At 39.3% G+C, this 25,850-nt stretch overlaps 1 protein-coding gene across 17 annotated transcripts in view; it reads left to right on the top strand.

The window, feature by feature from the left end:
- The window catches only part of cadps2 (Ca++-dependent secretion activator 2), a 607,285-nt gene that overhangs the window by 563,521 nt on the left and 17,914 nt on the right, over positions 1-25,850 (top strand). For 8 of the 17 annotated variants that reach the window (XM_059652349.1, XM_059652342.1, XM_059652343.1 and 5 more), the window contains one exon: positions 3,888-3,995. In XM_059652349.1, coding sequence (XP_059508332.1) covers positions 3,888-3,995 — 108 coding nt within the window. Of the gene's footprint in view, positions 1-3,887; positions 3,996-19,724; positions 19,773-25,850 lie in introns of all 17 variants that reach the window. The other 9 variants (XM_059652338.1, XM_059652340.1, XM_059652347.1 and 6 more) reach the window with 3 other exon arrangements.

The following is a 25,850-nucleotide window of genomic DNA, read 5'->3' on the forward strand; positions in this document are numbered from 1 at the left end:
CTGTCAATCAATTTGGGATGAAATTTACCAAATGGTGATAAAAATGTCAAACTTCAGCCCACTTTAAAAGTTTGAAAGTGTCCTAGTTTTTGAGTGGTTAGGGTTTAAATGTGCAATAAAACAGATAATTTTCATACACATCCATCATTTTCACGCAAGAGAGGTATTCCTTGGGGTGAAAGTCTAGGGCTTATTGTCCTGTTTTTATTACTTGCTTTCCCTCTGCTTCTCTGATCCTTACCGCCTCATTTCAACAATTTCTTGAATTCATCCCAGTGAACTCAGTGCAATGCGTTTTAAAAGTGTCATTCTTTTTTGGCTTTGCTTTTGATTTCTTGTTTTGTTGGCTTGTGAAGTGTCTATTCAATCTGAGCCTGCTACTGGTGTGAATTTACTACTCCTGCAGGCTGAACATTATGAAAACCATTCAGGTTGTGATCCCAGCATAACTACTTTAATTGTGCTCACTGCTGCCCTCCAGCATTAAACCTGCCAAAGTTTGCAGAGACATGAGATTTGCTTCAGGCTCTGTGCATAAGTAACATTGTGGGTTCATCTCTGTCACCTACCTGTCATGCAATTCAATAAAGATGGCCCCTTTTCAGTGTTTATTAGAGAAAGGGTATTTGGTCCACCCCTCCCACCATCAGAGACCACAGCAATGAAATCATCAGTGGCAGCACTACATAGCAAGTCACTCATTGTATCTTCCATTAGGAATTGTTTGGTTTCACATTCAGTGCTGCACAGGCTTCCTCTGTATGCACAATTAGAATCGTAGAATCCTTACGGCATGGAAGTAGACTATTCGGCCCATCGAGTACACACACACCGACCCTTCAAAGAGCATCCCATTGAGTCCCCATACCTACCCTATCCCTCATCCCTGCATTTCCCATAGCTAATCCACCTACCCTGCAGATACCTGGACACTATGGGTAATTTAGCATGGCATATCCACCTAAACTGCACATCTTTAGACTGTGGGAGGAAACCAGAGCACCTAGCGGAGACCCAGTAGACACAGGAGAACATGCAAACTCCACACAGATGGATGCCTGAGGGTGGAATTGAACCTGGGTCCCTAGTGCTACATAAATGGATGTAACTATGACCCAACACTTCTTTAGCTTGAAACAGTAACCATGTAGAGTGCAGCAAAGACCATTGTGTTTAAACTACATGTGAAAATATGGCTTGTTGGCTCTGAAGCAGTTGGGGACACCCCAAGGGGTGATAAGGTGCCATGTATATATGTAAGTTTTCTGTTTCTTTTCCAACTGTTTACCACGAATGCTGGATGACTGGCAACATTTTCCAGTATCAACAATATTTGGGCGGCATGGTGGCACAGTGGTTAGCGCTGCTGCCTCACAGCGCCAGGGACCTGGGTGCAATTTCACCGTCAGATAACTGTCTGTGTGGAGTTTGCACATTCTCCCCATGTCTGCGTGGCTTTCTTCCAGGTGCTCCGGTTTCCTCCCGCAGTCCAAAGATGTGCAGGTTAGGTGGACTGGGCATGCTAAATTGCCCATAGTGTTCATTAGGTGTAGATTAGGTGGGTTATAGGGGCTTGGGTGTGGGTGGGATGCTCTGAGGTTCAGTGTGGACTTGTTGGGCCGAAGGGCCTGTTTCCACACTGTAGGGATTCTATTAATCTATGAGAAATGTTTCTTTTTCTCTTCAGTGTCTGTTGTTATTTATGTTATAAATTTAGATATTTTGTGAGGCAAGAATTAGAGCATCAGTTAAAGAAGGCTAAAATTTAAAAAAAACCTTTGGATGTTGGAGATCTGAAACAAACAAAAACAGAAATCGCTGGAAAAGCTCAGCAGATCAGGCAGCATCTGCTTATGTTACCTGTGCTCAAGAGGGGTCACTGAACTCAAAACATCAGGTCTGCTGCCAGACCTCCTGAGTTTGTCTAGCAATTAGTTTTAATTAATTAAAACTACAATGGTAATGAGTGGTAAAGTTGCTGTGCATGTTGTGTTTTACACTTGACACTATTTTACTCATGTTCATCATAGCAATGTATATCCATACACAGAACAATAGGAAAAGGAAACTTGAGAACTTATTTTCATATTAATAACTTGGGAGGTGGAGTAATCCTGTGTAAAAGGTTTTAACAACTTTCCTGTTTGCAATTTTCTATCAGCAAGAACAATTAAAGGGTGCCTTCCTCCGCTAAGCTTTGTAGACATTAAACTAAAATTTGCTGGGTTAGCCAAAATGCTATTAAATGTAATAAATGAACTGTAATGAAGTGATTAAAAAAGCAACTGGTTTTAATGTGTTACTGTGTGTTGCTGAAGGAATGTATGCTTATATGAAGTACTGTAACTGGGCAGTAATGACTAATTGTCACAATAACTCAGGAAACCCTGAAAATTGCTTAAAAACCAATACAATGAATCAGATGTGATATTCTGGACTTACGAGCAGCTAAATTTATGATTGTCATAGAATTGTGATGTGTGTATATATATCACAATGTTGATTAAATGACATAAAAGTGGTGAACAGTCTGAGCAAGCTAAAGCTGAGGTGAAAGTGAAGTCCAAGAGACAAGCCTCTTTCTAAGGAGACACAAATAAGGCTTAATGAGTGATTAATTTAACTGGCCATGGTAGATAACAGTTGTGGAATGTCCAGCAGGTTAAACCCGTCCGTTTCTGGAGACAGGACTGGGCAAAAGTTTGTAAGCACAGCCTGTTTGTATGGATAAAGGATAGAAAGAAAGTTTACTTCAGAGCACAGTTAGCTAGTTCAGCATGTTGTCTGATCATCAGCTGGAGTTTGGGGATAGAGCAGACTGATTACCTATTTTGGTCTGATCCTTGGTCAAGTCCACATAAACATGTTCACCGGCAATTGTAAGTATTGCCTGGGTAAGATTTTTGCAGTATTTTTTGTAGTGTGTTTTTTTTAAAATAAAGAACATTGAGTAAATTCTATTTTTAAAACTGTCTTGGGGAATTGATGTCTAGAGTAAACCAGGAAAGTTGAGAAAAAGCCTAAAATTTCCATCCATTGTTTTAAACAGTTGAAAAATCAAAGACTGCAAGGCTAGAGAAATCCCAACAAGCACTACCTTTATGTGTCATGCCAGGCTGACCATAAACCAAAAGGACAGTCAGCCATAAAATTTTGTGATTGCATTTTCTTTTCATAGTTTCTGATCAACATTACCATGATATGTGATGCTCCTACTGTTTAGACCTCCGCATGTTTGATTCCTAAAGTCACCATTCCGCCATATTCCCTTCCTATTGGTAGCCATTCTTTAATTTTCACCAAATGCATTGGGTAAAACATATTGACACAGCAGACTATACCTTAAGATGAACAAGAAAATTATGCTCTTGATATCTCATATTTATGTCTGATACATTGCTTGTTGCATGGGTCTGGTGATCATGGAGAAATCAATGGTCTGGACCTACTGTATGGATGATGGAAGTAGAAGTGAATAGAATTTTCCCCATCTGCTGCCTCTGGAAAACAGCCAACATAATTCAAGACCCTTCCCAACTCTCTTCCATCTTCTTCCATCAGGTAGAAGATACAAATGTTTAAAAACTCGTAACTCTTCCCTGCTACTATCAGGCTTTTGAACAACCTCTCATATTTTAGAGTTGATCTTTCTCTGCCTTGTCTCTGTGGCTGTAAAACCACATTCTGCACTCTGCTCTGTTACCCTGATATACATATGTATGGCATGATTTGCCTGTATAACATGCAAAACAATACTTTTCACTGTATCTTAGTACATGTGACAATAATAAATCAAATCAAATCAAAATGTGGGGGAATAAGGAATAAATGCAAGTCTAACAAGAAAAATCACATTGAGACATTTCTTTTCATCTATTTAATTCTAGCAACCTGGAATGGACCTAGCAGACACCTACATCACATTTGTACGGCAGAACCAGGATATACTTCGTGATAAGGTCAATGAGGAAATGTACATAGAAAATATGTTTGATGTAAGTATCTACCCTTGCAAGGCATGCTGAGAAAATAACTCAATGAATGTTTTCTTGAGAGGGATAAGTAGCATTTGGAGACCCGGTGTCCTGCATGGTGTTAAGTGTTGACATTAATTTCCGTGCTGAACCCGTCTGCCCCTCTCTGTTATATGTATTCTCCAGAATAGAAATTGTGTTCCATGAGTTGATGTTTCAATTTTTGTATTTTTTTTTATTGTGTTTCTCTGGAGATAGTGAGTATTAGGACCAAACTTGTGTGCTTACTTCTCACAAGAGATTATATCACTGTACTATTTCCAGCTTGTTGTTTATGTAATGTGGATACCAAGACTGATATTTCACTCAGAGAGAATAACCCTGTGGTATACCGAGCATAGTTGTACACTGTCTTAAAATAATTCATTTTAACCAGCAGTGCTAAATGAGTAAATCATCTCCTTCATACCATGTTTTCTCATGCTCATTTCTCTCACATTAATATTGACAAATTAGTCTAATGGATTTTATTGTTATGGGTGCTAAATGGATCCCCCTTTCAGTAATGTAGCTAAATATTAGGGTGGTAACTTTGGTTTTCCCCTTTGTAAAAGAGGGAAAGCACTTTCATCGATTGACGTCTATATGTTGTTTGGTCTTGGTGTCAACCATATGGAAAGTATCACAAAGTCACTGGATAGATTTGATTGAAGAACACCACAACTCTGTAAACTTAGCTGTGAGAGCATCTATCTGCTTCTATTGTCCCCTATGTAGAAATCCTGCAGGAAATGTACACCTGTTTTAACCAGCACTTGCATTTTATTCAGCATCACTTCCAAAGTCATGAAACAGATGAGAATTGTATATCATATTCCATATATTTTATCAGGCGTGTGTTGATAGATTCCTGAATTCCTGACACAAAGTTCTTCTGCATTCAATTACAAGTTCAAGGTAAACATTAGATATAGTAAGGGCAGCTGCCAGGGAGCTCCATTTTCTACTGTTTCTCGGTAAAGCAAATTCTCAGCTCCGAAGAATCCAGGTGCTTTACTTTGAGATTGTCAGATGCTTCATTAGATCCGCAGTTTCGGAGAAAGTAGCATTTAATGTAGTTTAAGAGAAGCCTCACACATTTATAATTGGATTAAATTTATACAGTTGAGATAATTTATTGATTAGCTTCCCAATCTTGCTACATATTTCGTAACTAGCCTGAATGTATCATGAGGAATGGCTTGAATACAGACTGTTCGAACAGCACATCATTTCATCTCACTATGCCATTGTCTACATTTTGATATTTTGTTCACTGTTCCTATGTTATTTCGCCAAGTGAATTTCCTCCTAACAGTGACATTTGGCCATCTTAAATTGTAAAACAGATATTTCATGATCAATTGTTTTTAACAGGCAGGCATTTTGTAAGTTAGTTGCTAGTTTCCAGGAATTTCAATTACAATGTATATTTTTATTTAACAGGTTACTGAGTTTTGGCTTTAACAGTTAGTTAAATTTGCCTCTGGCCTGAACACATTCATTACTTTGCATTATTTAAACCCCATAAAAATTTCCAGAAGTGCAAGAAATGTTTCCTCAAAATACTGATGGGGATCATTTGACTTTGTACAATACTGTAATCTAGATAATAATGAGCCAACAGCCAATTTTACATCACCTAATCTTCATTTAAATTAAACTTTAATGGAAATTACCTCACAAAAGTTTTAATACTTTAATGACTGAAGCAATGTTACCTGGTAACCACGTAGTATTCTTAGATGTTGTACTTACTTTCAAAAGCCTTTCATTGTCTGAAAAAATATAAAACTATCAAATATTCTGGGATATCTTTTCACCTCAGTGGCAGGTGAAGATGAATTTTCATTAGCTCACATCTGGTGTGCCTTTTTGACGTTCCATGTTTCTTGAAATCGGCTGCCCTGAAAGAACTAATTTCTACCAGGCTATTCTGAGTTATAGACCTAGGTGATGTCTAGATACATTTAACTCTCATCAGTTCTGAAGTGTGCTGGTTTGAGAGCTACAGATAACTTTAGAAATCGATTACTGATCTTTCCCAACTCTAAAAGGGCAAAAGTGAAGTGGGTTCTGTGCCATGTTTGTGGAGTATTTCAGTAACTCTGTCAAGGGATGGCTAGACTGACAGTTAAGGAGGGATTGACTACGTTAGGATTGTTTTCACTGGAATTCACACGAATGAGGGGGATATCTCATAGGCAGTTATAAAGTTATAACAGGACTAGACAGGTTAGATGCTGGGAGGATTTTCCCGATGGTGGATGTGACTTGAACCAGAGGTGACAGTCTGAGGATTTGTGGGAGACCATTTACAATGGAGATGAGGAGACATTTCTTCACACAAAGTGTGGTGAGCCTATGAAAGTCATTACTACGGGAAATAATTGATGCTAAAACATTGAATACATTCAAGAGGCAGCTAGATATATCATTTGAGGTGAATGAGATCAAAAGTTATTGGAAGAAAGTAGGATTAGGCTACTGAGTTGGACGATCAGCCATGATCATGATGAATGGTGGAGCAAGCTGGAAGGGTTAAATGGTCTCCTCCTGCTCCTATTTTTAGTGTTTCCATGTTTCAAGGTTTATAGAAGGATATTCCTGTTGAGGTGGTAACTACTGCAAGTGCTTAAAGGCAATCTGAAAATATCAATAAATTTGCTCCTTGGATCCATGTATTTATTCATTACTTTATTCACCGCAAGGAGCTTTTTAGCATAGATAATTTTAAATTCTTCATGTTGAAATTGAAGAGAATTGTATAATATCTCAGTCGTTGTTCCCATTAGAACGATCCAGAAGTATCAAAATATTCCTGTCCCATGATCCTTTCAACATCACTGATGTAAAAACCAGAATGACATTCGGCGGCTTTTTCAGTCGCTGCTTTGCCTCAAAATGCACCACTTCATACTTGTTAGTAATGCTCCCTCTGGGAATATTTATTTAGCAGTTCATGCTAGTTGGTTGAGAATGGAAGCTGTACTTACTTTTGGGTTTTGTATAATATCCTTAATGCTAAGGTTTATGTTAACACTCAGCAAGCAAATCAGATCTGAGTAATTGTGCACAAGCACATATGGTCATAGTGTACATTCTCAGAGACATCAGATTGCACAACTTTATCTAAACTAACGACCAACTTGCAGCCACTCTCATACATGGTACACGGAGAAGGCCATACTAAGATAATGAGGATTATGGCATTGTTTTGAATATTATGTACCATACCATTGAAAATTATATCTTTTTGTGGGATTTTATTTTCTTTAGAATGTTGATATTAATCCTATTTGAATGCGTTACTATCTATTGTAACTATTCTAATGTTGGTTGAACCAATACGGTCAATTTTCATCTTGTTTTTCTGGTTATTAGAATTGATAACCTGGAAATAGGGAGGGGTGAAAACCAGATACACTAACCTCCATTCATAATTCTCTCAATCTAGAATCTGGGAAGAGAAATACCAGAATTTTACCCGAACATTTCCTGATAGTATTCGTACGTTTATTCGTGCTGATTTCTGTTTTCATCTCCTTTTCAGAAGCCATCAGTTTCATGTTGAATTACTTAGAAAGTTATTCTCCAACATTTCAGCCAGAGGATCAGTGTTCATATAACTTTCTTATGGTTAAATCAGCACAGAGGATACTTGAGCCCTGATGTCTTCCTCAGCTGACATTTCCACACCCACATTTTACAGGGAAGTCACTGTATGTTGACCAGAAATCAGTTTTATCAGCCACCCTAGATTCCACAAACTTGCTTAATCTTTTGTATGATGGATTTCCTCTTCTTTTGATAGATTAATGGAACATATGCAATGAAAAGTCATCAAGTAGTCAGGCACCAGCAGCAGGAAGCCTAATGTATTTACACCTGCTTACCATCAAGCTGCTGAGGCGAATGCTAGCACTCCAATCCTTGCTATAGCTGCGTTTAGCTAATTTGACTCAGCCTGAGAATCAAACCTTCCTACTTCCCAAACGTTGTGGTTCAGATATACACTTGCTGAATTCACTGGCCGTAATGAGAGATTCAAGTATTGCTCTCAAGCAGTATTGTGAAACTAGATTAATGCATTCCTTAATCTCCTACACCTAGGCTTAAATCAATCATTGGATAATGATATGAGTATCTCCGCTCTCTAACTGTGCCCCAAACCAACCCTTGCTGATAGTGCAGTAAGTTTATGCAGTGAGCAGCTGGCATCATGCTGGCCAAGGTGGTTAAAATTATAGGTGAGTGCAGTTTAGGAATAAACCATGATTCACTTTGCAATCAAATTGCACAAAATACGGAGGAATGGAATGGGAGATATAGCAGTTTGGATCGGAAATTGGCATACTGAAAGAAGACAGAGGGTGGTAGTTGATGGGAAATGTTCATCCTGGAGACCAGTTACTAGTGGTGTACCGCAAGGGTCGGTGTTGGGTCCACTTCTGTTTGTCATTTTTATAAATGACATGGACGAGGGCGTAGAAGGATGGATTAGTAAATTTGCAGATGACACTAAGGTTGGTGGAGTTGTGGATAGTGACGAAGGATGCTGTAGGTTGCAGAGAGACATAGATAAGCTGCAGAGCTGGGCTGAGAGGTGGCAAATGGAGTTTAATGCAGACAAGTGTGAGGTGATGCACTTTGGTAGGAGCAACCGGAAGGCAAATTACAGGGCTAATGGTAAGATTCTTGGTAGTGTAGCTGAGCAGAGAGATCTCGGTGTCCACGTACACAGATCCTTGAAAGTTGCCACCCAGGTTGACAGGGCTGTTAAGAAGGCATACAGTGCTTTAGCCTTTATTAATAGAGGGATCGAGTTCCGGAACCAAGAGGTTATGCTGCAGCTGTAGAAAACTCTGGTGCGGCCGCACTTGGGAGTATTGCATACAGTTCTGGTCACCGCATTATAAGAAGAATGTGGAAGCTTTGGAAAGGGTGCAGAGGAGATTTACTAGGATGTTGCCTGGTATGGAGGGATGATCTTACAAGGAAAGGCTGAGGGACTTGAGGCTGTTTTCGTTAGAGAGAAGAAGGTTGAGAGGTGACTTAATTGAAACATATAAAATATTCAGAGGGTTAGATAGGGTGGATAGGGAGAGCCTTTTTCCTAGGATGGTGATGGCGAGCACGAGGGGGCATAGCTTTAAATTGAGGGGTGAAAGATATAGGACAGGTGTCAGAGGTAGTTTCTTTACTCAGAGAGTAGTAAGGGAATGGAACGCTTTGCCTGCAACGGTAGTAGATTCACCAACTTTAGGTACATTTAAGTCGTCATTGGATAAGTATATGGACATACATGGAATAGTGTAGGTTAGATGGGCTTGAGATCGGTATGACAGGTCGGCACAACATCGAGGGCCGAAGCGCCTGTACTGTGCTATGTTCAAAATGCCGACTGACTGTTCGCTGCCAAGGTTCATATTGGAATCATTGCTAATTCAGAACTGAGCAGAACAGTATCAGTCCGTGTCAGGAGTGCTGGGGAGATAATAGCTGAGGTAAAAAAAAAACACTTCTTGTCCTTAAACAAAATTAGTTTTGACGAGCTGCACACAGCATAAACTTCCTCCAGTTGTGAACCAGTTAGAATCTCACTCAAGGATAATGATAGTTGGTGGAAAAGGCTGCTTGACACTGCCAAGGAACAGCCTTCTGAGTTGAGATTCAGCATGTTGCTGGGGCAATGTACATGGACCTTTTCTGAGAAGCTGACATATTACATCTGACCTGATAGGCTGTAAAGATTAAATAATTACCACAGTTGTGGACGCTTCTACTGTGACAAATGTATCCTTTGATAACTGGTAGCTTCTGTTTTCCGGGAGGCTTGTGATACAGGTTAAATGATATGTATTTAAATAATTGCTTCAAGTGCAACATTGAATCCATTAGACTAATAGCTCCATTTGTATGTCTTTGCTTTAATAGGCATGTTCTTTCATGAAAGCTTCTAGCCATTTATTATGGCAATTTATTTAAATACGTGTGTCATTGCAAATATTTTGATAACAGCAATTCGCAGCCATCACTTCAACATGCTGGCTGTACTGTGTGCAAGGTTCTGTAGCAGTCTTGAACCAAATAAATCTTGTTGACATTTCTGTCTGTTAGAATATGGGTGACCAAAGTGAAACTTATCTCTCATGCCAAGAATTTTTTTGTAAGGCTGAATTAGGCAGTTGTAACGGAAATATTGTCAGCTGTTTCAAGCGGACCCGTTGCTAATTTGTGCGAAGACAATGATTTTTCTGAAGTGGTGATGCCCTGCAGGGGTAGAATAATTAGTATTCATCCAGCTGGCACTTCACAAAGCACCAAACCTGCATTAGCAACTCCAGCCTGGGTTTGGTACTTTTACTGAATCTTGTCAGCATATGCTTCATCTCTCCAGTGTTTTATTTTTGTCTTGTGTTGCAATTTGTTAAGTGCTAAATCCTCAAGAGGCAGACTGACTGAACATATCAAGAATACTAGAATAGAATTGGTGTTTCCTAATCATGAATGACAAAACACATTAACGACACTACTTCCGTCAAAAGCTGTTTTATCCACTTTAAACTGTTATCCTTTTAGGGGTTTCAACTCACCTTATATCATTTGTTAGTCAGTATCTTTAAGTTAGAAAAGTGCTTATTTATCAAAAGTTTTGATTAAATATATTTCTGTATTCAAGCTCCGGTATTGCCAGTTTACCAAGCTGACAACTGATTCAAAAGAAAATAATATGTTCAGAATTTAACTTTTAACAACAGTGATGGTCAGCTGCCATGCTGAGTAACTAATCTTAGCTACGTCATAGGGACTACTGTCAGGCTGAAGCTGGGTCAATCCTCAGACCTCTGATTTGCAATTCCATGTATCAGTTTATTCTTCCACGTTTTGAATTGTGGATGAGGTACTTAGGTGCAGCAGCTGCGTACCTTTATATCATTAAAACTAGCTCCCTCGTATTTGTAGCATATACCTCGGGTGAATAAAAGAAATCAGACCAAAGTTATTATCGCAATTTTAGATGTGCTAATTGTGTCAGAGGACAGGAAAGTTGCTAGTGTAACAATTCTTTCCAGAAAGGAAAGTAGGATAAGCTAATTACAGGAGATAATGGGAACTGCAGATGTTGGAGAATTCCAAGATAATAAAATGTGAGGCTGGATGAACACAGCAGGCCAAGCAGCATCTCAGGAGCACAAAAGCTGACGTTTCGGGCCTAGACCCTTCATCAGAGAGGGGGATGGGGAGAGGGAACTGGAATAAATAGGGAGAGAGGGGGAAGCGGACCGAAGATGGAGAGTAAAGAAGATAGGTGGAGAGAGTATAGGTGGGGAGGTAGGGAGGGGATAGGTCAGTCCAGGGAAGACGGACAGGTCAAAGAGGTGGGATGAGGTTAGTAGGTAGATGGGGGTGCGGCTTGGGGTGGGAGGAAGGGATGGGTGAGAGGAAGAACCGGTTAGGGAGGCAGAGACAGGTTGGACTGGTTTTGGGATGCAGTGGGTGGGGGGGAAGAGCTGGGCTGGTTGTGTGGTGCAGTGGGGGGAGGGGACGAACTGGGCTGGTTTAGGGATGCAGTAGGGGAAGGGGAGATTTTGAAACTGGTGAAGTCCACATTGATACCATTAGGCTGCAGGGTTCCCAGGCGGAATATGAGTTGCTGTTCCTGCAACCTTCGGGTGGCATCATTGTGGCACTGCTGGAGGCCCATGATGGACATGTCATCTAGAGAATGGGAGGGGGAGTGGAAATGGTTTGCGACTGGGAGGTGCAGTTGTTTGTTGCGAACTGAGCGGAGGTGTTCTGCAAAGTGGTCTCCAAGCCTTCGCTTGGTTTCCCCAATGTAGAGGAAGCCACACCGGGTACAATGGATACAATATACCACATTGGCAGATGTGCAGGTGAACCTCTGCTTAATGTGGAATGTCATCTTGGGGCCTGGGATAGGGGTGAGGGAGGAGGTGTGGGGGCAAGTGTAGCATTTCCTGCGGTTGCAGGGGAAGGTGCCGGGTGTGGTGGGGTTGGAGGGCAGTGTGGAGCGAACAAGGGAGTTCTCACACACCACCCTACCAACCTCCGGATACAACGCATCATCCTCCGACACTTTCGCCATTTAGAATCCGACCCCACCACCCAAGACATTTTTCCATCCTCACCCCTGTCTGCTTTCCGGAGAGACCACTCTCTCCGTGACTCCCTTGTTCGCTCAAAATTTCAAAGTTTCTACCAGCCTTAGTGTGCAATAACTGTTTCCTAATTTCAATGCTGAAAATACTGACTTCAATTTTTTGACTGTTCCTTTAAGTCCTAGATTCCCTAACTGGTGCAAATAGTTTTACTCTATCTACTCAATCAATTTCTTTCAATATCTCAAACTGTTAGCAAATCTCACCCTTTACTTTCTAAGTTCCAGACAAATGTAGATTGCACAATCTCCCGTCATTGTTTAACCTTTGGAGTTTCAATTTCATTCTTGATAAATTAGCTGTACTTTCTACAAGACCATTGTGTCCTCTCTGAGGTTTGGCACCCAGAATTGCGCACCAGGGTTTTGCACATCTGAAGCATCATTTCTCCCTCATTGTATCCTGATGCTGCTGATATAAAGATCAGCATTCCATTGGCCATTTGATTATTTTCTGTCCAGTTTCACAAAATATTGATGAGAACAAAACTCTTAGGGCTCTTTGAATTCCCATTGTGTCTATCATTTCCCCATTTAGAAAGTATCCTATTCTGTTCTCTTTAGATTGAAAGTCCAAAATTGCCTGTTTTTAGATTTCAGTTGTGGTATAAATGTTGACCAGGGCACTGAAGAATTCCAATTTTCTTTGAATAGTACCATGGAATCATTTATGTCCGCTACATGAGGCCGATGGGATCATAGGTTAATGTCTTGTATGAACAATGGCTCTACAACACTGCTGCACTCACTTACTACTGGGTAGAAGTGTCAGTCTACCGTAGTTAGTGACTCTTGAACACACAACACTCTGATCTAGAAGCAGGAGGCAAGACTGACTGTTGGTCAAATTCGAGAAGAGTTGACTGATGTAATTTAGGGTCCACTGGTAGGTCCACTTTTTTTCTTTGTTTATGTGGAGGATTTGGACTGGAATGTGGGTGTATGGTTATTTCCAATGGAACAAATTTAAAGGAGTTTTTACACTTTAACAAAGAAAATTGGTTTTAATAGAGAAAATCTAGTTTCTCTGACTGGAGTCGAATGTGAGAATCATCAAGTAGAAAAAGTGACTTCATTGAAGAATGCTGTTGGAGCACAGAATTCTTTGTCACAGAGTGAACTTGGATTAGACATCCTTGACATTTCTGGTTGGAAGAAATGAATAAACATTTGAAGCAACAGAAGAGGCAGGGCTGTGTAGAATGAAAATGGCAGTGCGAACGTGGTTGGATTCTTCTGGCAAAGAGCCACAACTAACAGAATGGACCAGATATCTCACATGCTGTAAGCCTTGGCAGAACCATAAACCATGATTTTTTTTGTGCATCTAGGATTCTGCCATTGTTATAAGGAAACTGGTTTTGGTAATACAAGCATAAGTCTGGCACGCAAGAGTAGCTCTTTTGCAATACCAATTCTGGAAATGCTCTGAATTTCTGCTCACTAAATCTGAGCAAAGATGAGGGGTAAAAACACAAAACGTTGATGCACCCTGTGAACACAACTGAATTAGAAAATGAGCCAAATGGGAACTCCATGTTTTGTGCTGGTTTTACAAGATTCTTCTCATCGCTGTATTTTTCAATATTTGACTTCAACTGCTTAGAAACAGGTAAAGATTGGGCATCAAACTTATTGTGCATTCCAGTTTAATTTATACCTGTGAAATGCCAGGCACTGCAGCCAGTTATTGATGCAGGTTGATTTTATATGGATTAACCCTTTGATTTCCCGAGGCATGCTTGTGGATCAAACGGTGAGTAACCTTCCACTACTGTGAATTGGATGCAAAATCCCACCCAGAAACAAACGTTGCTATTTTCAATACCCCATTTTAGAAATGCAACATTAATGTGACCCTGCGCCATTTCTGTGATTCATTCATGGCAGTCTGTGGGTGTCTAATCATCTTCTAATAATCTCAACATATGTCTGTTCTTTTTCTCTCTGGGAATAGTGTTATGTTGATGTTTATGTTCATACTGCACAGCTGGAGGGTGGGGTTGAGAACATGTAATACATATTTTATTGGCATAACCTTGTCTGTCAGTGAGCTTTTACACATCTCTAGTGAATAGAAGGCAGCTAGACAGACTAAATAGCAGAGCATTGCAGGGGCAATTGAACAGAGCGCAGAGCAAACTTGGGTCAAGTTGTAAAAAGAACGAGTAATGAATGGGCATTATGATGTATATTTTACCCAAGAATTGCATAAATGTCAGAGGACATATTTACCTCTGCAAAATACCTGTTTCAGCCAAGGTTGATCTGCCAGGGTTTAGACATTAAGATTCATTCATTACCTTGAGCCTCCAACTCTTTAAAACTGTCCACTGTTTTTTGGAGCTTCTTCCAAGGACAGAATTGAATGGTGAATAATATTCCATTATCATTCATTATATGCAGAATTCTAGGCTTTCTTCTCAATTTCATATCCATGCAATCCAGAGGCACCCAGATTTAGGAGATGTTCAAAAAGCGGCCAGTGGGTTTTATCCAGGACTCCATCGGTTACAATGATGAATAGATCTGTGGAGAATTAGTACAAGGATTAATAAAACCCACGAAGGCGAGGTCAGACATTCTTTTATGTGTCTTACAATGTTTCTGCCTTAATGTTTCCATTTGTCATTCTCCAATTACGAGCCTGAAGATTCATAGCTACTGTTCAGGCCTGTAGTGTAGGCTTCTCAGACTATAGTGTTATCAAACCTCCAGAAGTGTCCTGGAGTCTCCAGGAATGAAAAATTGATCTCTTGAGCAGAGCTGGGAACTGTTCCTTTGGACTTGTTTGTTTACTGGATATAAAAATGACAGAACTGAAGCGGGGCAAAGTCTGTGACTAACAATGAGAAAAACAACCAAAGGGCTAGCTAATAGCCTGATCCTTTTCCAATTATTCTGGGAAGTGATGCACCGGGTGCGTAGGTTTGTCTGTGATTAATAGACAAGATCATTTGATGAATCCTCCAGAAGTAGGTTGAACCACAGTTGCCCACCCTACCAGACCAAGAAGTGAGCTCCAATTTCCATCTCGTTTTCTGGTGCAGAAGGCAGTTCATGAAATGGTTGCCAATATTCAATAGGTTAGTAGTTTTTGTTTCTTTTTAATTTGGTTATGGGGCTACCTGTTGCAAAGGTCATTTTTCATTTTGCTGCATCAGCGAAATAACTGCCTATGGTTTTGCTCCAAAGGAGTGATAGCTAATGGATATTATCTACTCCAACCAATAAGATGGAAAAATCTTTAAACATCATTAATGGCTTATAACTTAACTCATTATAATATTGCAGAAATCCCCAAACTCTTTATGTATGCATTGAATATCCTATAATCATAAAGCTTCTTTATAGACCACATAAAGACCATAGCTAAAATAAATTGAGCGCATTAAAGTGTACTAGGCAGTTCACATTTCCCTCAATGTGGATTGCACATTCATAACCCATATGCCATTTTAACATATGAATAGTTTTGACCAGAGAGTGAGTCTTTCATTTCTTCATATTGATGTTGCAATGTGTCTGTGAACCTCTTGCTTCATTATTATATCCTCTGTTAACATGTTTTTCTTTCTGTTGATTAGTTTCCGATTTTATTTTGAATTTTCAACAAACGATTCTGAAACCAACTCATTCTGCAGACCTTTTGATTGCCACAGTATTTCCAACTTAAACTGTTATATATTTATATGCATACATGATCACAGATGCCAGTCTTCAGCCAGATTGATTCACTACATATGATATCAAGGAGCGTCGGAGTGCACTGGATATAGCAAAAGCCGGGAGCATCAAAAACCTTCCAACTGTGGTGCTAAAAAGTTGTGCTGGCTATTTACTGGGTTGCACTCGTTCAGAAATCAATTGTCCACTGTGACTAAAGACTAGAAAATGGATTGCATTCCAACAGATCCGTGGATTAACACATTGTCTAGAAACGGGACATAATGAGAATCTATAATTAATAACGATTCCCAGAAATACATCAAAATCATAACAAGGTGGGGGTGAAGAATGATTGATTGAATTCAAGTTAGTGTCTTCTGTAACTGCACTATTACAGTTTTACTAGTGGCATCGCAAACTTGTCCATTACTCTAACATTTCAGAAATTAATTATGTTTCTTTCTAGAAATAGCACAGGAAAAAACAAAGTCATGTCATTTGTTTAACATAAACTTAATTACCACCCCCACTGTTCTACCCCCCACCCCCCCCCCACCCCCAACCCTATCAAGCTGTTTGGTTAGATTTGCTCTACATTTGCCCATTGATCACAAAAGAGGGCTTGCTTTGTTAACCTAGTAAGCATGGGTCTGAGTCACAGAAAGAGGTTGAAAAAATTCATTGGCTTAATTTAAATGTATCATCTTCAAAGTGCTTGAAATAAGATATTATATCCGATAATCTTACTTTGTGAGCAAGTAAAATAATTTTAGGCAATTAATTCAGCACCTGCTCCATGACAATTAGGGATGAGCAAAAAATGCTGGCCCTCGCTAGTGATGCTCACATCCCAAGAATATGACATTTTCTTGAACAAGTGCCATGGGAGCCCTCTAGATGTGATAATGCAGTACACTGAAGTTCAGGGGATACTAACGTACAGATCTATTAAATGCAATGGCTGTTTATCAATTGCCAGTCTGCCCTTGCCCAGTTTCAGATGTGTGCCATTAATCATCTTCAAATTATTTTCCAGTTAATTTACTGCAAGTACAGTCATGATCTATTCATCTGGACTTAACAATTTCAGACTTCAGCTAAAGTCAAATCCAGATAATGGGCCTTTTGTTCCCTTCAGATTATCAAGTTTAAGTTCAAAAAACAGAAGTTCTTTCTGTTCTGTTCTTTGCCCTCTCAATTTGGGATATTTCCTTAATTCTAAGTATGATTCCTCTGACCTCGGCTTTAATCTAGTCCAAGCTAATGGGATGAAAGTCTGCGATTTCTTTTGATTGCTGTGCCATGAACAATATAGTCTGGACAATCTTAACCATGCTTCCAGAGGGCAGAAGACCACAACAGGAGTGCTGATTATGACTCATTATGAATTGGAAATCTTTATCTAAGATAAGTAGGACGTGGAAAATATGAATAAAGTGCTGCCTCATTTGGGTTTCTGCAGCTTTATTGCTTCAGTGTAAAGAAAACTTTGTCCTGTCTCTAAACTATGTACTTCACCATTATTACTATTCGCTATTCATCAATATTAACTAAAAAGGGACAAGGATCTAAAGACTTTGCAACACATCTCTTACGATCAAATGATTACTAATTTTCATGGTATAACATTGTATATATTATTTGTTCATTACTCTTCACATTCTTCTTTTGGAAAACAGGAGAAAGATTTGCTTGTGAATGCTCCTTTTAAGGCTGTACCCATTGTATACCAGTTGATGGGATGATAAATCTTACAAATCAGGAGTTTTTTGTTCTGACCTAATACGATTCAATTCATGAATGTAGAGTCATAGAGTCATACAGCATGGAAACAGACCCTTTGGTCCAACCAGTCCATGCCAACCATAATCCCAAACTAAACTAGTCACTCCTACCCGTACTTGGCCCATGGCCCTCCAAACCTTTCTTATTCATGTATTTATCTATATATATTTTAAATATCTCAACTGTACCCACATCCACAACTTCCTCTGGAAGCCCATTCCATACATGGGTGGCATGGTGGCTCAGTGGTTAGCACTGCAGCCTCACAGCAGCAGGGACCCAGGTTCGATTCCACCCTCGGGTGACTGTCCGTATGGAGTTTGCACGTTCTCCCCGTGTCTGCGTGGGTTTCCTTCAGGTGCTCTGTTTTCTTCCCACAGTCCACATATGTGCAGGATAGGTAGATTGGCCATGCTGAATTGCCTTAGTGTCCAGGGATGTTTAGATTAAGTGGGTTGGAATGGGAAATGCAGGGGTAAGGGAATGGTCTGGGTGAGGTGCTCTTCAGAGGGCCGTTGTGGACTTGTTGGGCCCAATGACCTGTTTCCACACTGTAGAGACTCTATGAGCATGAATCACTGTCTATGTGGAAAAAAAAGAAATTGTCCTTCATATATTTTTTAAATCTTTCTCCTCTCACCTTAAAAATGTGTTCCCAGCCTTGAAATATCCCACCTTGGGAAAAAAAGACACCTGCCATTCACATTATTTATACCCCTCTTGATTTTATAAACCTCTGTAAGTTCACTACTCAACCTATGCTCCAGTGAAAAAAGTCCCAACCGATGCAGCTTCTCCCTATGACTCAAACCTTCTCTTCCTGGCAACATCCTGGTAAATCCCCTCAGAACACCCTCCAGCTGAATAATATTCTTCTTATAACAGGATGACCAGAACTGGACATGGTACTCAAGAACCGGCCTCACTTATGTCCTGTCCAACCTCAACATAACATCCCAACTCCTGTACTTAAAGGTCTGAGCAATGAAGGCAAGCATGCTTAATGCCTTCTTAACTACTCTATCTATAGATGACAAAAACTTCAAAGAATTATGTACCTGAACCCCTCGGTCTCTCTGCTCTACAACACTACCCAAGGCCCTATTTTTAATAACATAATTCCTGGCCTTGTTTGTTTTACCCAAATGCGGTACCTTATATTTATCCAAACTGAACTCCACCTCCCCCTCTTCATCTCATTGATCCATTGATCAAGATCTCTTTTGTAATCTTTTAAAACCTTCTTCATTATCCACTGTACTACCAATCTTGGTCTCCACAAACTTACAAATGTCGCCTTTTAGACTCTCATCCAAATCATTTCTATTGATGACAAGCAAGAGTGGACACAGTACTTAACCCTGCAGAACACCACTGGTATCTCTCCGGATTTCAAACACAAGACAGCTTATTGCTGCATGCCCAAACAGTAAGATTCAAATCCTGCATCTTCTGAGACAGGAGCAATGATGCCCTTTAAACACTTAGTTAAATGCTTAATTGAAAGATATTCCAAATTGGAATTCAGCAGATTATGGCTCGTTACGGCTCTGTGCAGAATTTGAATACCCAGATCTGATTAATGCCACATTACGTTTGCCTGATGGAACAAATGTACAAAATAAACCTAGATTCCAAGTGGTATACCTGGCTATCTGACTGATGTGTGGTAGGGTGGAAAGGATTTATAGATAAACATGCCAAAGTAATAAATAGAATCTGAATTTGCACAGGTCACCTTATAAGTTATTTTCATTAGCTTGTATAAACTAAATAGACTTGTGTGCCTGTTGAAATTAGTGATGATATTTATTGCCAGAATGAAAAGCTCATGACTGCCCATTATATCTCAACTAAGCATAAACTAAACCATCAATGAACTACATATTTGGATGTATTAAGGGTTGCATTCTTATTCTTTTGTTAAAATCCATTTTACATATAGTTGCATCCTCTTGCTTTGGACAGAACAAAGTTGCTCTGCCAGTATGTGTTCCTTCATTGCTCCAGTGAACAAAGTCAATGCTATTTCCTTCTTCATGCCATAATCAGTCTTTTCCTTCTTCCACCTTTAGAAAAGGATGGATGGTATAAGTTCAATGATGTACTTGAGGCTATTTGAGGTAACGGTTTCTATCTAAAGCCCTTCATGTGGTGTTTCTTGTCACTTTTTGTGCTTCTGAAAGTTGTGTTGGTTGCACAGTCTGATGAATTATCTTCATGTCTGTATTTTTAATTAGTCCTGAGCTTTATAATTTTTGTATAATTTACGTGGACACTTTATGAAAGGATGCAGTAATTGTTTTCAACTTTGGGATGTTTGCCAATGACAATTTCACTTGTGTATTTCCAGCTATGTTTAAATTTTAATCATTGAGTCATACAGCATGGAAACAGGCCCTTCAGTCTATGCCCACCTTGTTCCCAAACTAACCAAGTTCCATCTGCCTGTGTTTGCCCCATATTCTTTAAATCTTTCCTATTTGTGAACTCGTCCAAATGTCTTTTAAATGTTGTAACTATACCCACATTTATCACAGTCTCTGGTAGCTCATTCCACACACCAACTACTCTCTGTCTAAATAAAGGTTGCCCCTTATGCCCTTTTTAAACCATCTCACCTTAAAAATTGCCCCCTAATTTTGAACTCCCCCAACACTACGAAAATGACCCTTGTCATTCACCTTACCTATGCGTCTCATGATTTTAACAACCTCAATAAGATCACCCCTCAACCTCCTATGCACCAGTGGAAAAAGTCTCAACGTCTCCAGTTTATTTTTATATCTCAAGCCTTCCATTCCTGGCAACATCCTGGCAAGCCTTTCTGAACCCTCTCCAGTTTAATAATATTCCTTCCTATCACAGGGCAACCAGAACTGCACACAGTAGTACAGACAAGACCTCACCAACGTCCTGTGCAATCTCAACATAACGTTCCAACTCCTATACTCAAAGGTCTGAGTAATGAAGGCAGGCGGGCTCAATGCCTTTTTAACTGCCCAGTCTACCTGTGATGCAAATTTCAAAGGAATTATCTACTTGAACCACTGGGTCTCTCTGTTCTACAACACTGCCCAGGGCCCTACCATTGATGCACAGGTCCTGTCCTTGTTTGCATTATCAAAATGCAATACCTCACATTTATCCAAATTAAACACCATCTACAACTCTTCATCCCATTTATTATTATTTATGCATTAAATTTATTATTTGCACAATACAGTTGATTAAAATCCTCCATTCTGGAGCCCCATTAGATAATAAAAATGTGAAACACAAAAAAAGAAGTTCAATTAGAAAATAATTTGTGCTGAAACATGTGAATTCACTTCTGTTATTGAAATATGAGTTCTTTATGAGATGCTACTTTTTTAAAATCAAAACTCTTTCATTTAAGGCATAGTCATTTTCAGTGTATTGAGTAAACGTAACTTTCTGTTGGTTTGTGATATAATGGGAAGATAAAACATCCCAGTGCACCAGTAGCAGAGTGATGACACAGGATCTTGTGAATGGTGGTAGTGTCCCTACCTCTGGACCAGGAGCCCTGGTTCAAGTCCATCTCCCACAGAGGGGTGTCATAAGACATCTAACCAGGTTGGTTAAAAATATCAGTGTACCCTCATTGACCAAATCCAATCCAAGAGGGAAAGCCAAAACCGCACTGACAGCACAAGTATCTTCGATGTGAATTGTGTGTTTTTAACTCTCAAATCCTTTACTGCAAGATCGTAGAATATTACACAGGTACTGGAAAATTATTATCATGACTAAAAATGGGAGATGACGTTGCTCCAGATCTTGAACGCTGTCAAGTGATAATGCTGGAGGGAGGGCAGGGGAATTTGCAATGGCCCTGAAATCAATTGTCAGCCAAACAATTCAATCCTATCTTCAAGATTTAATAAAATTCATCTTAACTAACATTGATTCTACTTACTTGTATGGTATAAATTTGAATTCAGTATCCTTAAAGTCTTCAAATAAAGGCAAAGTACAGTGGATGCTGAAAATCAGAAACAAATGTAGAGAATGCTGGAGAAACTCAGTAGATCTGGCAGCATCTGTGGAAAGAGAAACAGTTAATATTTTAAGTCTGGTACGACTTGTTCAGAACAGGAGAGTCAGACCAAATCTCGAAACATTATTTGTTGCTCTCTTCATAGACGCTGTCACATCTGCTGAGTTACTGCAGCATTCTCTGTGTTTGCTCCTTAAAATATTGATAACTCTGAAGTTATTTCTAAAGTGAAGAATGTTTTACAAGAGAATAAAAAACGATTGAGATAGCAAGAACTGCAGATGCTGGAGTTAGAGACAACACAGTGTGGAGCTGCAGGAACACTGCAGGTCAGGACGCAGCAGAGGAGTAGGAAAGTTAATGTTCCACGTTGGAACCCTTTTTCAGAGTTGGGGAGGGGGAAGGGAGCTGGGAAAAACATAAAGGGAGGAGGGTGTAGGACTGGGAAAGGTAGATGGGATGGTGATAGGCGGATGCAGGTTTGTCTGAGTTCATTACGATGAACACTTATTGACTTCAATTTTGGAAGGCCATGTTTAAAACAAAAATGCTCAATACCAAGCGTTGATCTTTTAGAACCCCATGCTTCATCCTCAATGATCCTCAGTATTCTGTCCAATCTGGTACCCAACATGTCAATTATGCAGGACCAGGTTCAGGCTCTTACCTGTGCTGAGCTAATTGATGACTAGTGAGGTGGCTATGGCTAGAGCTAATGGCCTCTACATAGCTGAATTAAACATTGTTGTTTTTCATCATTGTCACAATTCAATAACCAGGATGATGTGTTCAACGGGGTTCCATATATTTATTCTGATTCAGTCAAAAGGAAAACAGCCAAGAAGGTATTCCAGGTGTGCTGATCAACGTTCATCCCCTAATCAATGCGATCAAGCGATTCGTTCATTCACTCTTTATGGGATTTAAACTGGAATGAATTGTTTGCTGCATTTACTTGCTTAAGAATAATTGCACTTCAAAAACTATATATTTGGCTTTGAAATGCTAATGGATCTCCCAAAGATCTGAAAGTTCTGGGCTATGAACATGTGCAGATGTTCAGTAAGGAAGAGTTCAGTCTATAGAAATAGGCAAGATTTTATAAATTCCCAAGGTTCACTGTCCATGCTGGTACATGAAAAGTTACTCCTTTACAGAGTGGTCAGTATCTTCACTGTTAACTACCTCCAATCACCTCTAACAAGTGATAAGGAATTAAACATAACCAATACTTAAAAGAAGTTTCCAACAATGATTCAACATAAGGATCCAAATTATACCCGAAACCACAAGAATGAATGTTGAACCAATATAGATTCAAGCCAATTAATCACCTCTCACTGTCTATTATTTTTATCAATACTATTCTGATTTTGTTTAATACTGCAGATGCATTCAACTGCAGAGTTGCTCTTTGATGCCCACTCTGGCCATCATGTCTTGTCTGCTTTGACCATTCACTGTGAGTTTTCTTTTTATTGGGATACCAGTCTGTAATTTTTGCATTCAGTGCTCCCCAAAAAAGTATGAAGTTTATTACTTCACAGTTCTAAATGATACTATAACTATGGAAGCAAATATGTTTGTTTGTCTTGATGATTTTATAATTAGATAAATGTCACCTGCTGAAAATAGAAGGATTGCTGCAATAATGAATAGAACAGCAGGGTTGTTGATTGTACTCTTTGGTGTGCTTTACATAGTCAGTTCACTCTTCTGCTCATATTCCCCAGTTAGTGTTGTCACAGCTTCAACAACAACTTGTGTTTAGATAGTATCTATAATATTGTAAAGCATTCCAACTGTATCACAGGATTGTATTCAGAAAAAAATTGATAATGAGCCAAAGAAGGCTATATTGGAACAGTTAACCAAAAGCTTAAGTAAAAAAGATATGTTTTAAGAAGCATTTAGGGGAAAATAGAGAGATCATGAGATAGGGAATTCTTCTGTAATATTAGGTGAACTGCTGTTGAAATTCTGTAGTTTAATGTTTTTAAAGCAACATTCCCATTGAGGGACTAATTGCATTTAGGAACTTCTCTATTTCTGATGCAGTAGTATTTATAATTAGTTAAAAGCGACTTTTATAATTTTGCAATTGATAAATCATTTCTACTTTTCATTTTTTTTGTGTCAGATCTCCCTCCTGTGCACCACAATGACCCTTTCTACAGACAGGAATTAATTCAATTCAGTTCAGTGCAGCTTTTAGAAATTCAAGTATTTCATATCCTGGTGAAAGGATTTTATATCAAATTGGCAAATCCAAAGAACAGGCACATCTGTGAAATCTGAGAACATCTTTGGTTCAGAGGTATTATTGGCATGATCCAGAAAAATAAAGAGGAAAATATACAACTCCACATGTTGCAACTGCCCATATGTAGCAGAGAAGGTAAAATTCAGCTAATTAACACAGCAGACTTAAACAGGCACCTCATCTGTCAGTGTAGTTAGTCTCCTGTTGGTGCTCAGCAGGAGCTGGTAGTGCTTCTCATTCTTTCTTTCTAATGGTCTGCTGCCCACCTAATTTTGCCTTATTGTCAGCTACTACTTACCACAGCTTGAGCTCCTCCCAGGGGGCTAAATTATTGTCAAAGGATTAAGAAGATGTAGCCTTGTACCTCTGACATTTCTGCCTTCTTTTCTATGCCAGAACACTAATTAGCTGTGACTAATTAAGAGAAATGTTCCCACTGTAGAAATCTAATGCAGGAAGCCACGGAGCAGCAACAGAGTGCAAAGGTTTGAGCAGTGGTTTGATTTGCTGATACACTCAGGCTTGCTGCACTGAAAGAAGAGCAAAAATAAGATCATCTTTCAATGCAACCAGTATGGAAAGCTTCTGCTATCAGAGTAGCTGTTGCGTTGGCTCTGCTTAACTGTGAGGAGCTCAGAGGAAGCTCAGCGCGTGAAAACAAATGTTTTTCCTGACACTTTCTGGTTGTCATCTCTCTATTTAGCACCACAGTTGCATGAGCAATTTGTGTTTTGCTCTGTGTGCTATACAAAATATTATCTGCTGATCAGCATGGGCCCTGTTATTAGAAACTTCCTGCTAACTCTCAGCCAAAGTTGATGTGTTACCAAAGTTCAACAAGAAAGGTGAGGGACTTTGTTCTTAACTGGACTTTGTCACTATTTCTAAAATGCAAGATGACTTTTAGATTTATGCAACCCTTTTTAAAAAAAAACCCGGGGCTATAGTTGCCCAATGAGCTGCCATTTTCACTTTGTCAATTTTGGTTTGCAATCAACTTTATTAATCTAGGAATCCTTCCTCAATACCCTTCAAAATGAAGAGGCAGACCTGGAAACCCAGCCTTCACTGAAGTGTCAATTTGATTGTATGCCATGCAGGGAGATGAAATGATCTCAAGTGGCTAAGTTTTCCAAAAGGTAAGAGAAGGAAGAAAGAGACTGTGTTTATTAAGGGCTTTATCATGTACTCCTCTAATCACGACATTATTCATATATAGGTAAACACTTCTGAGTGCTACTGTTCTTTCAGCAAATAGATAGCTAGTCCCCACACTGCAAGAGGCCAAAAACAAGAAATTAATCCATAGCCAGGCAATCTATATTTTTTGTGGTATTAGTTGAGGAATAAATGGTGGCCATGACAAAGAGAGCACTCCCATGCTTGTATTGACGAGTATCATGGGATCTTGAACATTTATCTGATTGGCCAAACTGGGCATCAGTTTGTAATTCAGTGGAATGACCTCATAGCTGAGCTTAGAAACTTTTAATAAGCCCATATCTTTTTGCTTTGTGTTACTGACAGCTCCAAAGATGTAGTTGAGGCTCATTAAAGAGAGTTGATTAATATACTGCACTCTCAATAACAGATCGCGTACTGTGTGGAAATTATATAGAATGGCAAGAAAATAACAGTTTGAAAGGGCCACGAAGAAAAGATTCTCGAAAGAAACCATAGCTTTTTTTAAGTTCTGCAATAAATTCTGTCAAATAAATCATTTTTTTCACAAATTGCCCCACACAATTTTTGGAGGATTTTTGTTAAAATAATTATTTCTAGCCTTCAGCTTATATTGATATTGTCTGGGACTTTACGTTGACAATAAATGACAGTTTCACAGCAACTTCTGGGTTATTCTTGATGCTTCTTGAAATTTGCATAGATCACTAAATTGCATGAACATCTAATCTT

Source organism: Stegostoma tigrinum, chromosome 18 (genome assembly GCF_030684315.1).
Source record: "Stegostoma tigrinum isolate sSteTig4 chromosome 18, sSteTig4.hap1, whole genome shotgun sequence".
Lineage (NCBI taxonomy): Eukaryota > Metazoa > Chordata > Chondrichthyes > Orectolobiformes > Stegostomatidae > Stegostoma > Stegostoma tigrinum.